This window comes from Loxodonta africana, chromosome 7, assembly GCF_030014295.1.
Source record: "Loxodonta africana isolate mLoxAfr1 chromosome 7, mLoxAfr1.hap2, whole genome shotgun sequence".
NCBI classification, from domain to species: Eukaryota; Metazoa; Chordata; class Mammalia; order Proboscidea; family Elephantidae; genus Loxodonta; species Loxodonta africana.
The window spans coordinates 93,050,583-93,065,731 of record NC_087348.1 but is presented as its reverse complement, the minus strand read 5'-3'; the positions used below and the strand labels follow the sequence as shown (position 1 = coordinate 93,065,731).

The following is a 15,149-nucleotide window of genomic DNA, read 5'->3' as shown; positions in this document are numbered from 1 at the left end:
GTGTCCCAGCACAGCCTGAGACAGAGGACATGCTCTGGAAAGACTATGGAATGAATGAATGAATGAACCCATGAACAGAAGAGGCCAATACAACCTGCTTTGGAAGGAAGGCCCCCTGGCCCTGATCTTGTCCCAACGTGTCACCTGGCTTCCACTAGCAGGGGAAAGAAAGTACTGGGGCCCTTCCCTGTCTCTTGTGCCATGGCCTGATGGAAGGAAGGCTTGGGTTCTCCCCTGGCCCTAGCAGTAACTCACTATCTGGCTCTGGATCAGGCTTCCACCTCCTGAGACTTCTAGGTTAAGTTCTCAGCCCTGCCCTCTCCCCTTTCCATAGTCATGCACTCACCTAACAGACACTCATCCACACCTACATACATATCTCATCAATTCTAAGGTGCACCTTTTTCATATTTGAACACTTCTAAATTAATTTTAATTGCAAGAATTTTTTTTTTTTAGTGATACATAAAATACCAGTATGTCTTACCATTGAGGGTATCTCAGAGTTGAAGAAATAGATTATGTGCCAGGCACTGAGACCCAGAAGGAGTGACAAAAGGGCAAACATTCCCAGCACCTATTACATTCTAGGCACCTTATCTACATCAACTTCCTTCATACTCCATCAGGCCTCTGAGGGAAGTACTGGTATGACTTACCCCATTTTACAGGTGAGCAAACTGTGACACAAGATTATCTTGCTCAAGATCACACAGCTAGTAAAATGGCAGAACCAGGATTTGAACCCGCGTGGGCTCCATGTGCTTAACCAGCAGGCTCTGCCCTTGTAGGAGTCCCCAAGTGAGAGGTGGTGGGGATAATGGGGGAGTGGGAAGAGTGTGCACTTCAAGTAAGGGAACCAGCGCAAGTGACGTGGCTTGTGCCTGGAGAACCCGGGTGGCAAAGAGGGAAGGAGAGGCAGGTGAGGAGTGGGTGGGCAGGGACCGAGAGTGCAGGGACCCGCAGCCTGTGACAGAGATTAGATTTTATTCTAAGTGGGACGGAAATCTCTGTTGTGTTTTAACATTTTATATGGATCATTCTGGCTGCTGTGTGGAGAACGGACTGTAGGGGGCGTTGGCAAAAGAGGAGCCAGTTAAACAGATGACTACGGTCAGGCTTTAGGGTAGTAGGGGAGGGAAGAAGGGTCAGATCTGGAGGAGTTTAGAGACAGACCCCTAGGCTCTAGAGCATTCGTTCTTAACCAGGGGTGATTCCCCTCCCACTCAGGGAACATTTGGCAATGTCTACAGGCATTTTTGATTGTCACAAATTGGTAGCCGTGGCGGTGGGGGAGGGGTGCTACTGGCATCTACAGGGTAGAAGCCAGGGGTGAGGACGGACCTCCACGACCAAGAAATACCTGGCCCAAAATGTCAGTAGTGCTGAGGCTGAGAAACCCTCCTTGAGAGCTACCTGACTGGGTGAGGGGCAGGAAGGGTAGTGGAGTGGACAGGATGGGGAACCCCCCAAGCTGGTGCAGGACAGTCTCACAGACGAGGGGGAGCTGCACTGTGTGCCAGCACCCCTGTCCAGGGCAGAGGTAGGACTCTTGGGGAGGTCACAGGAGACAGGCCTCAGCTTCCTGTGAAGAAAAACCTTCTCACAGGTACAGTCCTCCAATACCGAGAGGGACCCTTCTCAGGAGGAAGTGAGCACCCCAGTCCAGAGAGCTGTGTAAGCTGGAGCTCCTGTCCTGGGTGAGCAGCTGGCCATCTGAGCCCCACTGACTCAGGTTAACAGACGCCAGTGAGCTGAGAGGAGGCTGGGCGGGAGTTCTGGACACTATGTCCCTAATGATGCCTGCCAGGCTGTGGAGGACCTGAAGGTTCGTCCCAGGTGTGTCTGGAGGGGGAGGGGGGGGCTGTGAGGGGCTCAGGGAGGTGCCTCGCGCTGCCCTAAGCCTGGATTTGACAATGACCAGAAATGTGTGGACAGCAGTTTCTGACAACCAGGGTCACAGCCCTGGCCACAGCACTTCGTCCTCCCAAGGCCTTGGAACATGAAGACAGTGTTTGCTCTGAGATGACGAAACCTTGATAGTGGGAGAGCCCAGCTCCTGGGCAGGTCTGAAGCATGAGGTGCTGATAGCTCTTCCTACACTAAACATTGCCTGATTCTCCATCAGTGCTCTTTGGAATCCCCACAGGGTGACTTTAGAAAGTTCCCAGGCCCAGAAACAGTTTCCTAATTTTGCTTGAAATTACCCCATTAGGCGCTAGTTCATAAATTCACAATAAGAACTGGTAGAACCTCAGAAATTATCAGAGAGGGGAGAGTGTTGACATGTTGTGGGGTTGGTAACCAATGTCACAAAACAATATGTGTACTAATTGTTAAATGAGAAGCTAGTTTATTCAGTGAACCTTCATCTCAAGTACAATAATAAATAAAGATTCAGCTCAAAAAAAAGAAATCATCAGAGGACTGCTCTCGTTGGAAGAGTGCAAAGAGGCTCGTGAATGCCAGGGGAAGCTTGCAACAGAGCTGGGATTCCCTATCTCCTGCTCACCTCGAGATCCCTGCAGGACTCGTGCTGTAGAGGTGTGTGGAAGGGCCCCCGCCCTGCTCCTGCAGGCTCCAGCCGAGGGCAGGCAAAGTCAAAGTGCATGGCATCTCGCCCTCTGCTGGCCACCCCATAGTACTGCCCACTCTCAGCCAGTGGTGATGCCAGAGGCCTGCAGTAGCAGCAATTCTGCAAAACTGCTCACGTGGAATTTCTGCAAATCGAGTCCGGTGTCCCGCTGTGATAGGATAGGCATAGAACCTGTTTTCTTCTGCTCAGAGCATAATTTCTGCCCAACCTGTAACTTGCAGCGACTCCAGGTGCAAAGAGGCCCAGATGCTCTCTCCTTTGGAGGTCCTCGGGCTGACTGGGGGACAGCCCTCGGAGAACTCTTAGTTAAGGAGCCCAGTTCTGTGGAATGGCCTTCAATGGCCTCCATTACCTTGTCCCTGGAAACCCCCCCAGCCTCATCACTGGGAGCACCTTCTGCTTAGTCACAGTGAACATCGGGCTATTGCTCAGGAAACAACGCTTGGCCGGCTTCCGGGCCTTTGCTTGTGCTGCCCGCTTTGCAGGACCCCTGGCCTTTCCCCCCTTTCCCTGGTGAACTCAGGAACTGACTCACAATGGGAGGTCACACCAGAGCCAGAAACAGTGGTGTCACTAAGGCTGGTGTCACCCAGTGCGATAATTCAGGGAGTCAACCCCCCATGCTAATCACCATAATATTATAGCGAAAATACCAGAAATGTTCACAAAATCAGTGACTATAAAAACACTGGCAGCAACAAAAACGGTAGCCTGTGCTCGTAGCACTTGGAAACGAAACCATGTGATTCCAAGTCATTGTAATTGGGTAATAATGACAGCTCTGACGGAAGTGCGTTTTTGAAAAAAGACCCATTGCTGTAGAGTTGATTCGGTCTCACAGTGACCGTAAGTAGTAGAGACTCATACCCAGAACCCAGTGCCATCGAGTCGATTCCGACTCATACTCATATCTACCCTAAATAGATACAGGACAGAGTAGAACTGCCCCATAAGGTTTCCAAGGAGTGGCCGGTGGATTTGAACTGCCAACCTTTTGTTTAGCAACCACCAGGACTCCTGACCGGAGCACATTAGAAGGATCAAAAACTAAATATAGCATAGAGTTTTAGCCTTGAAGGTATATTAATACATGTAAGCTGGGGTTATGAAAAATATTTTTTGTTGTTATACCTAACTACAGGGATATTTTACAAAAAAAAAAAAAAGGAATCAATTTCTGCTGAAGCGCTGCACAAAAATTTTATAGACAGTCGTTTTGGTGCCACCTCCTTTGACGGTGTCACCTCCTTTGACAGTATCACCCATTGTGGTCTGCACCCGCTGCACCCCCCCTAGTTATGCCACTGGCCGGAATCCAGAAAGCTCTGCTACAGATCAGACCTGTTTAAGGTTCTCTTTAGCTCTTGATTTGAGGTCTTTTGCAAGAACCCTTCACCCTGGAGACTCTGACCTCCCTGGCACAGAAGAGGGAGGGAAGGGAGAAGTTCAGAATCTCAAAGCTCAGCGATCCTGGGATGGAGCAGTCTGGCCATGACACACCCGTGACTTCTCTCAGGAGCCAGCAAGCCATGCTTTGTCACTGCCAATAAAACCCAGGGAGGAGGCCCTGACGAGGAAGTTGATATGGTGGGCTAGAGGACTGCTCCACCTGGGCCCCCCAGGCCAGCTCAGCCCCTGACCATTCGCCCTTCAAGATCTACAACTGCTCAAAAAAAAAAAACTAAACCCAGTGCCATCGAGTCAATTCTGACTCATAGTGACCCTATAGTACAGAGTAAAACTGCCCCATAGAGTTCTAAGGAGTGCCTGGTGGATTCGAACTTCCAACCCTTTGGTTTACAGTCGTAGCACTTAAACACTACGCCCCCAGGGTTTCCCTACCACTGCTCAGGAACGTGCAAATCTCTGCCCAGACCCTGCCCCTGCCCTGCCATGCCCCACCTTTGCCCTATGTCCTGAAGGCCCTGATCACTGGAAGTGTTAGGGGCCCTTGCATCCCAGTTGTTGCTCAGCCTTTGCTTGTATTTTTTGGGCCCCAGAACTCAAAAAGGAGCAAGGCGGGAACCCTGACCCTGTTGCTGACTCCCCAAGACTCAGGCAGTGGTTTAACTTCTGTGAGCCCGTTTCCTCCACTCCCTCCCCCATTGGCAGCCCCAGCTTTACCAGCCAGGGCCCAATTCCTGGAGGGGCAGAAAGAGGTGGTGCTCCTGGATGGGACGGGAGAGGTGACTAGGTGTGAAGGTCAGGGCAGCAAGGCTCCAACCTATCACCTATACTTCCCAGGCCCGTAGCTACACCCATGCCTCCTCAGAGTCCCCAGTGCTCAGTAAAATAATAATACAGGTAGTTGCCGGGGGACTACACTTACGACTGACTGTTTTTTGACGTCTTAGTGTTAGTAACATGTACTGCATATAACACAAAATTTGCTGATGTTATCATTCACAGATGTTCACTTGCAAATGTTCGATACTATCTATGATTTAGTGTTCAAAACACTGCTGTTTATCAGGTTATGGTCTGGTCGACAATGAAGTCGGTGTCGATGTCAGGAGTTGTAATGGATAGAAAGTTGGGCAATGTTCAACTCTAACAACATAGGACCTTGCAAGCGCCGACAGCCGTTATTACTTCATTGTTACCACACTGATGCCGACTTCATTGTAGACCAGGCCTGATCTTATTCAGCATTTCACACCATCAGAAGCATCAGTTAATTTCATTGTCAGAGCAAACTTTGTGATTTGTGTATTTTTTTATGTATGTATATATTAAAATACATCTGTAAGTTTATATGTAATGTTTCCAACCCTGATGACAAAGTTTGGATTTATAGATACTGATAATAAAAGGCAATAACAATGAAAACTAAAAAAAAAAAGAAAATGAGACACAGTTGTCCCTTGGTATCCACGGGGGAACTGGTTCCAGGAACCCCATTGAAACCAAAATGCTTGATTGCTCAAGTCCCTTATATAAAATGGTATATGCATATAACCTATACATCTCCTCTAGTGTACTTTAAATCATCTCTATTTACAATACCTCATACAATGTAAATGCACTGTAAATAGTTTTTATATGGTACTGTACTGTCCAGGGAACAAAAACAAGACTGGAGGCAAACAATGCTCAAACACCGAGTGCTGGACAGAGACTGAGGATCTGTGAAATGGTGGGAGGCTACAGCAGGGTATGCCTGCACATCGTTTCATTCACGGGGATTTAGTGTAGTACTCAGTATGCGGCAAATTCAAGTTTTGCTTTTTGGAACTTTCTTTTTTTTTTAATTCAAATATTTTCAATTTGCATTTGGTTGAACGCACGTATGCAGAACCCGCAGATATGGAGGGCCAACTGTACTTGACTTATGTCAGAACTGACTTACAACTGTCGTCGGCATGGAACCCTATCATAAGTCGGGGACTACCTGTACCGGCTACTTGTTCACTGAGAACCTACTAGTTGCTTTGCCTGCTTTGTCTCAGTGGATCCACACAATCCTGTGAGGTATGTGGTATCATCCCCGTTTTATATATGGGAAATCATAGTCTCAGAGAGACTATGTAACTCACCCAAGGTTACACAGCTAGTATGTGGCAGACCTGGGGTTGGAACCCAGTCTGTCTAGCTCCAGAGGCCACAACCTAGCTAGACCTTTCTCCTTTCCTGTTTCCAGAAAGGGGCAATTGGCCCTGCCAGGCACTTCTCTGTGCCCCCACTGCTTTCCCCATTCTATTCCATCTGGTCCATTAATCATCCTTGCCCAGCTACTTAGATCCAAGGGCTTAGTCTGTCTGGGATTCAGTAAAGGAGCTGAAGGGTCTGCTCACTCAAATCCAGAGATGGACCTTTGAGTCTAGGGCTAAGTGTTCACCAATGGCCACAAGGTGCCCTGAACCAGAGTCAGAGATTTAAAGGCACTCAGAGTAGGAGGGACCAGTGTGCTTACCGGATATGGGGGAAACTGAGACTCAGAATGGGGTAAGGCCTTGTCCAAGAATACACAGTGTACCACAGTTTGGGGCAGAATAGAACCTGAGAACCAGTTCAAGCTCTCTCCCCTCTACCTTTATCCATTGCCAAGGCACAAACCTTATAACCAGTAAGGGAACTTGCTATGTAACCTTGGGCATACTGTTTTCCCTCTGAATGTCAGTCTCTTCATCTAATGAATGTAAGTGTGGGCCTAGATAGTCTCATAGGGCCTGCGAGTTTATTACCTTCACTCCCCAAACCTGTGCCACTGGGGAGTTTACACCTGTAAGATATATATGTGTGCCACACTATATGCCCCACAGAGCACCTTCAAATCGTGTACATTTGTCAGTCCCCATATTGGCCCCAATGTCTACTGTATAGACGGAGAAAGCAATACCAGAGAGAATCTGGGACTCTCCCCCAACTCACCGAAATGGGGAAATAATCCTTCATGTACTTCCACATGACCGAGCGTCTTATGAACTTGATGGGCCTGCCCCCTTGCTGTGGCGTGTCCCAGTCCAGGTACCACCAGGTTGCATATAAGACAGCGAGGAACCAGAATTTTGTGAACAGGAGGCCTATGAAGACCACGGTGCAGATCTGGCCTGGGAAGGGAAGCAGGTGCTGTCAGTGGTCAGAGGTCTGAGAGGGAGGCAGGTGAGACCCCCTCAGACCAAGCTCTCCCCTTATGTCCAGCACTGGCAGCACCGTCCTGTCCAGCCCTCAACCCCAAAAGGAAGAGATCAGCTTCCCATGCCTTCAAGGAGGGAATGCAGCCAGCCCAATGTCACACCGGAAGCATGGGTTTGAACCTAGGTTTGTCTAACTCCTGAAAAAACAGTCATTGAAAATCCTAGGGAGCACAGTTTTACTCTGACTCGCATGGGGTCACCATGAGTCAAGATTGACTCAATGACGACTGGTACCGTTAGGCCTAACCCCCAAACTCACTTTTTCCCCGCTGTACTTCCAGTTCCAGTTGCCACTGAGTCAACTCCAGCTTATAGCAACCCCATGTGTGCAAGACTAGAACTGTGAGTTTTCAGCGGCTGATTTTTGGGGAGTAGATCAGGCCTTCCTTCCAAGGCACCTCTGCATAGACTTGAACCTCCAATCTTTCAATAAACAGCTGAGTGGGTTAACTGCTTTGTTTGTACCACCCAGGGAATCCCCCACTGCACTAGGCCACCTCCTTCATTCAAGGCTCCCCCTTTCCCAATCTCCCCCAGTAAGTATTCTGCATTCACCAACCCCCAAAACCCCCATTGCTGTCGAATCAATTCCGACTCATAGTGATCCTATAGGACAGAGTTGAACTGCCCCATAGGGTTTCCAAGGAGTAACTGGTGGATTTGAAACTGCTGATCTTTTGGTTAGCAGCCAAACGCTTAACCACCGTGCCAACCACTGCACCACCAGGGCCCCATCAGGTGTCAATAAATGCTCACTAATACAGTAGATGCTCAGTAAGTGCCTGGTAGAAAACTGATTGGATTAACTGTTCTGCTTTCCATCTTTTGGGATCTCAGTGATAAACAAGACCCTCTTTCTGCCCACCCTCTGTCTCATCTTTCCAAAGACAAGTCTGGCCAGGCCCCTCCTCTAATTAAAGTCCTTCCATGGCTTTCCCATAACTTCAAGACATAGTGCAATCATCTTAGCCTGGCATTCATACTCTCCATTCTGGCTTCATCTCAGAGTTGGGTGGTCTGTGGGGCAGCCCCTATTCTGATGCTGATGGAGCATCATCCCCAGAGAACATCCCTCTCTCCCCCTGCAGTCATATTCAGCAATGCTCTCATAATCTTAAAGAGGGCTAGCTTCCAGTGGTGTAGTCTACTTGAAAGCAGGATGGACTGGGACTGCCAATCCTGGCTGGCTTTCTGGAGGAGAAGACTTTTGACTCTGTTTGAACAGTAGGAAAGGTTCATCAGCCAGAAGATGCAGATTGGGGCCCCCAGATGTTCACTTGACATGGAGCATCTCTGATGTACCAAGTGCTGCTGGTACAGCAGTGAACCACGGAGAAATTCCTGCCCTCACAGAGCTGACTTTCCAGTGCTGTGTTTGGTGCTGTTAGGTTTTAAACACTATTGAATTAGTTGTAACTATGTGGGAGGCTTTACATACAAACCCAGACACTGATGTGTCCTGAAAAACTGGAAGAAATGGCAGACCTGAATAGGCATTCTCAGAGCAGCTCCTTCCTCCCGGCAACCTCCTCACCTCCCCATTCCCAGACTGGCTGCCAGTCACCACCATAACATAACCTCCGCTTTACCTTCCCAGCCAACCTGTGATCCCCAGAAGGGGTGGGAAAGGACCATCGGCTGCTTGTGGATTGGTCAGCCTTTTTTTTTTTTTTTCCTGTCTTTAATATTTTATATTAAAATCCTTAAGAAAGTTTATGGGAATGGAAAACTTGGCAAAGGGTATTGGTGATGGCAGCACAGCATGACGGATGTAATTGATCTCACTGTATTGTATACATGAAAAATGTTGACTTGCAAATCTGTGTTCTATATTTTTGCACTTATAAAAAGGAAAAAAAATTAAAACAGGAAGTTGTAGAACAGTGGGAATAAAATGAATCATTTGTGTGGAAAAGAACCTCTGTACGTATGTGATTGTACATGCAGAAACAATGGAAGGATGTCCATAAATCTGGGGGAAGGAGGCAGGATGCCAGGGGACAAGGATGGAAAGGAGAGTGACTTCATCTTTTTTTTTTTACATTAGTTTTTTTTTTAATGTTAAAAAAAAAACTAAAAATAATAAAGAACCCCAGCTAGGATCCTCTCAGGCAAAATCGACTGTGCGTGTGGCTCCCACTTTAAGAAAACCAGCTCTAAAGAATAAAGCAAACTGTTAAGGGTGGTTGCCTGGAGGCCAACATTTTGTTTTGAATGTTTTACAATAAATACGTATTCCTTTTACAGTCAGAAAAGACAAAAAAAAAAAAAAGAGGGAAAACACAGGACATTTGTACTTGACCAGAGAGACCTCCACTATACCACCCTATCCCCGGCTCACCCTTCAACTCCTTTTAGCAGCAAAACCCACACTGTGAGTCTTTACAGTGATTTAGGAAGGGAGACACTTCTTTTCATTCAATCCTCACAACCCTGAGAGGGAAAAGCTTAAAACCTCACTTTACAGAGGCCCAGAGAGGGTACATAAATTGGCTAAAGTCACACAGCAAACTAGTTAGGTGGGACTTGGGATTCAATCCTACTCCTTTGGCTATATAATGCTGCCAACATTCATTCATTCATTCAACAAATACTTATCTTCAAACTCTTGTAAGAGCTAGAGATGCAGTCAGGTCAGGCAAACTCTGTCCGAATGGAGCTGAACTTCTTGTGTGAGAGTGAGTTGTGGACGAGTGGAAGCAGGTAGTAAACAAGTTACCAGTTTGGAAGGTATTTGTTCTAGACCCTAGGCCCTCGGTGGCTGGTCTTATTGGATTTCTCTAGCAACTTCTTGCCAATTCCCAAAATGCACTCAATAACTCCAGAGTATACCAGTTGTTCAATAACTGTGTATAGTCTTACACACTTCCTTGGCTCCCCTGCCTGGAAGGCCCTTATTCTCCTGCCAGCCTTTAAATCCTTTAAAGTATTCTTTAAAACTCCTCTTAAATACCACCTCCGTGAAGCATTTCTTGCTGTGTTCCTTTTCTTCCTGCCCTTCAACCCATCCTCATGCTGCCTCTTTGTTCACCTGTTACGGCAACACTGCCCACACAGAATGGCAACTAGCTAGTGGCTTCTCCCCCTGCAGGTCCCACAAGCCCCTCAAAACCAACTGCGCTCAATCTCGTTCCCCCTGATACCCCAAGCCTTCCTCTCCCTAGCGTCTGAGTTCAGTGAGGACAGCCAGCCATGCCGTGGACAAGCCCTGGCTTCACCCTGGCTTCCTCCCTTCCGTCTATGCACACTTGCAGCCACCTGCCCTGTAGATCACATCTCCAAAACTCCCCTTAAACCAGGGCACATCTCTCCACCAGCCTCACCCATCTAGAACAGGGATCAGCAAACATTTTCTTAAAGACCAAATCAGAAATATCTTAGGCTTTGCAGCCCAAGAGACAAATTAAAGGACATTATGTAGGTATGGGGCCCTCGTGGCACAGTGGTTAAGAGCTCGGCTGCTAACCCAAAGGTTGGCCGTTCGAATCCACCAGCCGCTCCTTGGAAACCCTATGGGGCAGTTCTATTCTGTCCTACAGGGTCACTATGAGTTGGAATGGACTCAATGGCAAAGGGTTTTGTTTTGGGTTTTTGGTATGTAGGTTTGGATATAACTATTTAAAATGTACCACTGGGTTTTATTTGGCGGGGGGGTGGGGGGGGCGTTTATCTTAAAACGTTAAAACTACGTTTAGCTTTTAGGCTGAACACAGTTAGTAGGCTGGCCTTAGCCTCTGGGCCGTAATTTAGTGTCCCCTGATTGAGACTACGACTGCTTCCCTCCATCATTCTCCTTCCCCACACCCTGAATACAGTGGAAGCTTCCACTGCCGGCACATGGACCTTCAACACACAGATTGGACCTTGTCACTCCCCTACATAAAGCTCCCCTTCCCCTGAGGATAAGGTATCTCTCCTAGGTACAACCTCCTAGTCTGGCATGAATGGGCCCAGGCCCCCTATCTCAGCTGTCCTCCCTCTGGTCCTCCAGGCCCCGGGCTGCTTTGACGGCTCAGTAGTACTCTTGAGGTTGCCAGGCCCCTGTGATAGCCAGGCCTGCAGGTGGGGGTAGGCATGACCAAGCAGACATACTCCTGCTCCCAAAGGTCACACAAGCCAAGCTGGGCCTGAGGTCCTCATCCGCTGTAATCTGTGCAGAGCCACCGGCCCTAGGGCACAGATCACCGGGCTCTTGGCTCCCAGTGCCCTTCGTTTCTTGTTGTATTGTTGTTAGTTGCCATCAAATGGATTTCAACTCATGGTGACCTCATGTGTGCAGAGTAGAAATGTGCTCCACTGGGTTTTCATGGCTGTGAACTTTCAGAAGGAAATTACCAAGCCTGTTTTCCAAGGCACCTTGGGGTAGATTCGACCTGCCAACCTTTAAGCTAGTAGTCAAGTGCTTAACCATTTGAGCCACCTAGGGACTCCTTTCCAGTGCCCTTTGTCCTAGAGAGGGAGGAGCCAGCAGACCTCACCGCTGCTCTGGGCTGGATCTCCCTGTGCTCTCTCCTCCCACTGTCACCCATACCTCCCCACAGCCCCCTCTGCCCCTCTCACTTCCCTCTGCCTCCTTTGCCTTTCTCTCTTCGGCTGCTGCCCAGGTGTCTGGCAGCCCTGGGCATTTAAGACACTTAATTTACTTATCTGTGTAATGCGGATAAGCCAGGGAATAAAAAATGTGTAACAACCCTTAGGATGGAGACACTGACCAATGAGGAGGGATGTTAACTACAGCTAGAGCAGGGTCCTGGAAGGCTGCTTCACCTGGAGCTAATCCTTTAGCTGTAAAATTGTGGGGAGATTTTCAGAGAGCACCATGGAGGGGAAGGGGATCAGGAAAATGGCTGCTAACCAACTGTACTGACTAGGTCAGTGTTTTAACAGCCAGGATGGTGGTATCTGTGTACAGGCTGAACACCAACCCCAGGTGCCAGCAGAGGGAATAAAAAATCCCACAAATACCCAGTCACTCTCCCTTCCCGATCTACAGTCCCAGCACCTTCCAAAAACATCCCCTTTAACATAGCTGGAGTTTGGGGAGGTATGGCCCTCTTCGGCCACCATCAATGTATTTGCAGCGGAGGGAGGGTACAAAGGACTGCGCCCACACCCTCTTGTGCAGTCATGGCCCAGGGTCCAGCCAGGTGTGGGCCAGGTAGACGTAAGCACATTTCTTCATTTCTTTCCCACAACAGCCCTGTAAGGTCAAGATTGTTGTTGCCATTCTGCAGATAACAAAGTAGAGGCCTGGAGCAGTCAGGTAAGGGCTAGCCAAGGCCACACAGCTGGTAAGTTGCCCAGCCAGAATCTGAACCCAAGTTTTCCTGACGCTCATTCACACCTCTGTCCACCCTGCTCAGCCTGCACCTTCTCTCCCTCCTCCTGTTCTTTCCCTCAGTTTCATCCTCTCTGAAAGCAAGGAAGGAAATCCATCTTCTTTTCCCGCCTGGCTTCTTCCCTGTGGCTTGAGGCAAAATGTCGGTCCAAATACCAAGGGGGAACCTGCAGCCCAGGAATGGGAAGTAATCTGCCCAAAGCAATGGGTAATGGCCTCTGCCTACCCCCGCTCAACACGCACACCCTCCTGCACCCCGCAAAGGACACTGGGCAGGCCCAAGAGGTCTCTCTGGGCAGGGTCTGTAAGTGCAGCAAAGCCCCCTTTTGATCAAAAGTCTTTTCTCCCTCAATGAGGTTTATGCACCCGGAGTGGCTGCTCAGCAGGCCCCAGGTGCCCCACCTTACCCATGGCCAGGAAGGAGAAGACCCACTGCAGGACTGCCAGTGTCTGCAGCCTGCGCTCCCACGGCACAGACAGGGGCGCGAATTCCACCATGCCGGCCCCTCTGTCTGGCTCCAGCTGTGTCACCGAGCACTGCTGTAACCCCAGGAACCCACAAGCTTTTGTGGCAGCCCAAGGTTGTGCAAGCGTGGAGGTGCCACACCCAGCCCAGTCTCAGGGCCTCCCTGCCCTACCCTGGGAGGAACAAGCTTCATAGAAGAAACCTTTGAATCCCAGAGAAGGAGGAGAAGACTGTCAAAGCCCTTATCAACTGCAGCTCCTTCATTATCTGCCCTATTGCTAGGCCACCTTTTTCTGATTGCTCAAATCCTGCCCTTCCAACCTCTTGGCAGGTAAAGCCCTGAACATAACACTTGGCTCTGGATGTCACCTTTCAATGACCTGGCTTCAATTAGTGTCTCCTCTCTTTCCTGTCACACCCGCAGCTCCTCTCCACTGGATCCTTGTCAGTGGTTCACAAGTATGCTGTAATAGCTCCCACCTAAAAATCTCTTGGAGTCCCTGGGTGGTGCAGACCTTGAATGTACTCTGCTGCTAACCAAGTGCATCCCATCCCAGAAAGGTTAAAGGTTTGAGTTCACTCAGAAGCACCGTGAAAGAAAAGTCTGGCTATCCACTTCTGAAAACTCAGCCATTGAAAATCCTATGGAGTACAGTTCTACTTTGACACAAGTGGGGTCACCATGAGTAGGAACCCTCTCGATGGCAACTGGTAGACATTTCTTGCCCCCACTGCCCCCTCCACCTTCTGCTCCTTTTCTCTGCTTCCCCACACAGCAAAACTCTTGGAAGAGCAATCTGTAGTCCACATCGTCCTGTCCTTACCTCCCATTCTGTCCTTTCCTGCTTCATACTTTAGACTCCATCATTCCACAAAACTGTCTTTCACAAATTCACCAATGACCTCCATGTTGCTAAATCCAGTGGTCAGTTCTCAGATCTCATTTTGACCTATGAACAGCTTTAGACAGGCTGATCACTCTGTCCTGGAAACCACTTGGCTTATAGATGCCACACGCTCCTGATTTTCTCTCTATCTCTCTCTGGCTGCTCCTTCTTGGTCTCCTTGCTGGCTCTTACCCTTTGCCAGACTAAACATCCAAGCCTCCTCCCTCTTCCTCAGTCCTTATACCTCCTCTCTTGTCTCCACGCTCACTCTCTCATAAATTTCAACCAGTCTCATGGTCTTGTATTCAGTTTGCACAGCGAGGACTCTCAGCTCTGACTTCCTCCTGGGGTTCCTGACTTGAATATCTAAGTGGCTACTTGTCATCTTCACTTAAATGCCCAATAGATACCTCCATCATAGCATGTCTAAAACTGAACTTGATTTCCCACCATGTGCCCACAATGGCTCTTCCTCTCTTCTTTCCCATTTCAGTAAAGAGGAACTCCATTTGCCAGTTGCTCAGGTTAAAACTGCATAGTCATACTAGATCCTTTCCGTTCCTCTCCATTCACATCTAATCAGCTTCACCACATTCTATTGGTTCTTCGTCCTAATCTCTCCTTTTAAATGTAAACTTTGAATTAAGGTATTTTATACATGCAGAAGGAAACCCTGGTGGCATAGTGGTTAAGAGCTACGGCTGCTAACCGAAAGGTCAGCAGTTCAAATCTACCAGGCACTCCTCGGAAACCCTATGGAGCAGTTCTACTCTGCTTTATAGGGTCGCTATGAGTCAGAATCAACTCTATGGCAACGGGTTTGGTTTAGTAAAAATTATGCATGCAGAAAGGTGGTATCTCAAATCACTGGGGTTCTAGTCTCATCTTTTATGTTTTCTGCCCCAGACCTAGAAACAGCCATTTCCACAAGGTGGCCTGGTTCCTTTTATTGGAGAGTGGTATTAGAAACAAAGATCTGGGCAGTAGGAATACTTGTTGCTTCTGAGGTGTTATTGCTCCTAGCCCCTCTCAGCCAACAGAGGAAGAAAATATATGTGTGTACACTAACAAGTGTATATACATATATCTATAAATGCTTCTTTATGTGTCCATCTGTGTCTATATTGAGCTAAGCATGGGTTCATAACTTCAACTTGCAAATGTTCATTGTTGGTATATAGGAAATCAATTGACTTTTGTATATTGACTTTGTATCCTAGGACCT

The 15,149-nt window shown here is 48.4% G+C and overlaps 1 protein-coding gene across 3 annotated transcripts in view; it reads right to left on the bottom strand.

Moving 5' to 3' along the window:
* Positions 1-14,492, bottom strand: part of LOC100657191 (diacylglycerol O-acyltransferase 2) — a 112,974-nt gene extending 98,482 nt beyond the window's left edge. The window contains exons 1-2 of one of the 3 annotated variants that reach the window (XM_064288722.1): positions 12,979-14,492; positions 6,968-7,146 (exon numbers count right to left, since the gene is read on the bottom strand). In XM_064288722.1, coding sequence (XP_064144792.1) covers positions 6,968-7,146; positions 12,979-13,069 — 270 coding nt within the window. In that variant the 5' untranslated portion in view covers positions 13,070-14,492. Of the gene's footprint in view, positions 1-6,967; positions 7,147-12,978 lie in introns of those variants that run through there. The other 2 variants (XM_064288723.1, XM_064288721.1) reach the window with 2 other exon arrangements.
* Between the last annotated feature and the right edge of the window lie 657 nt (positions 14,493-15,149).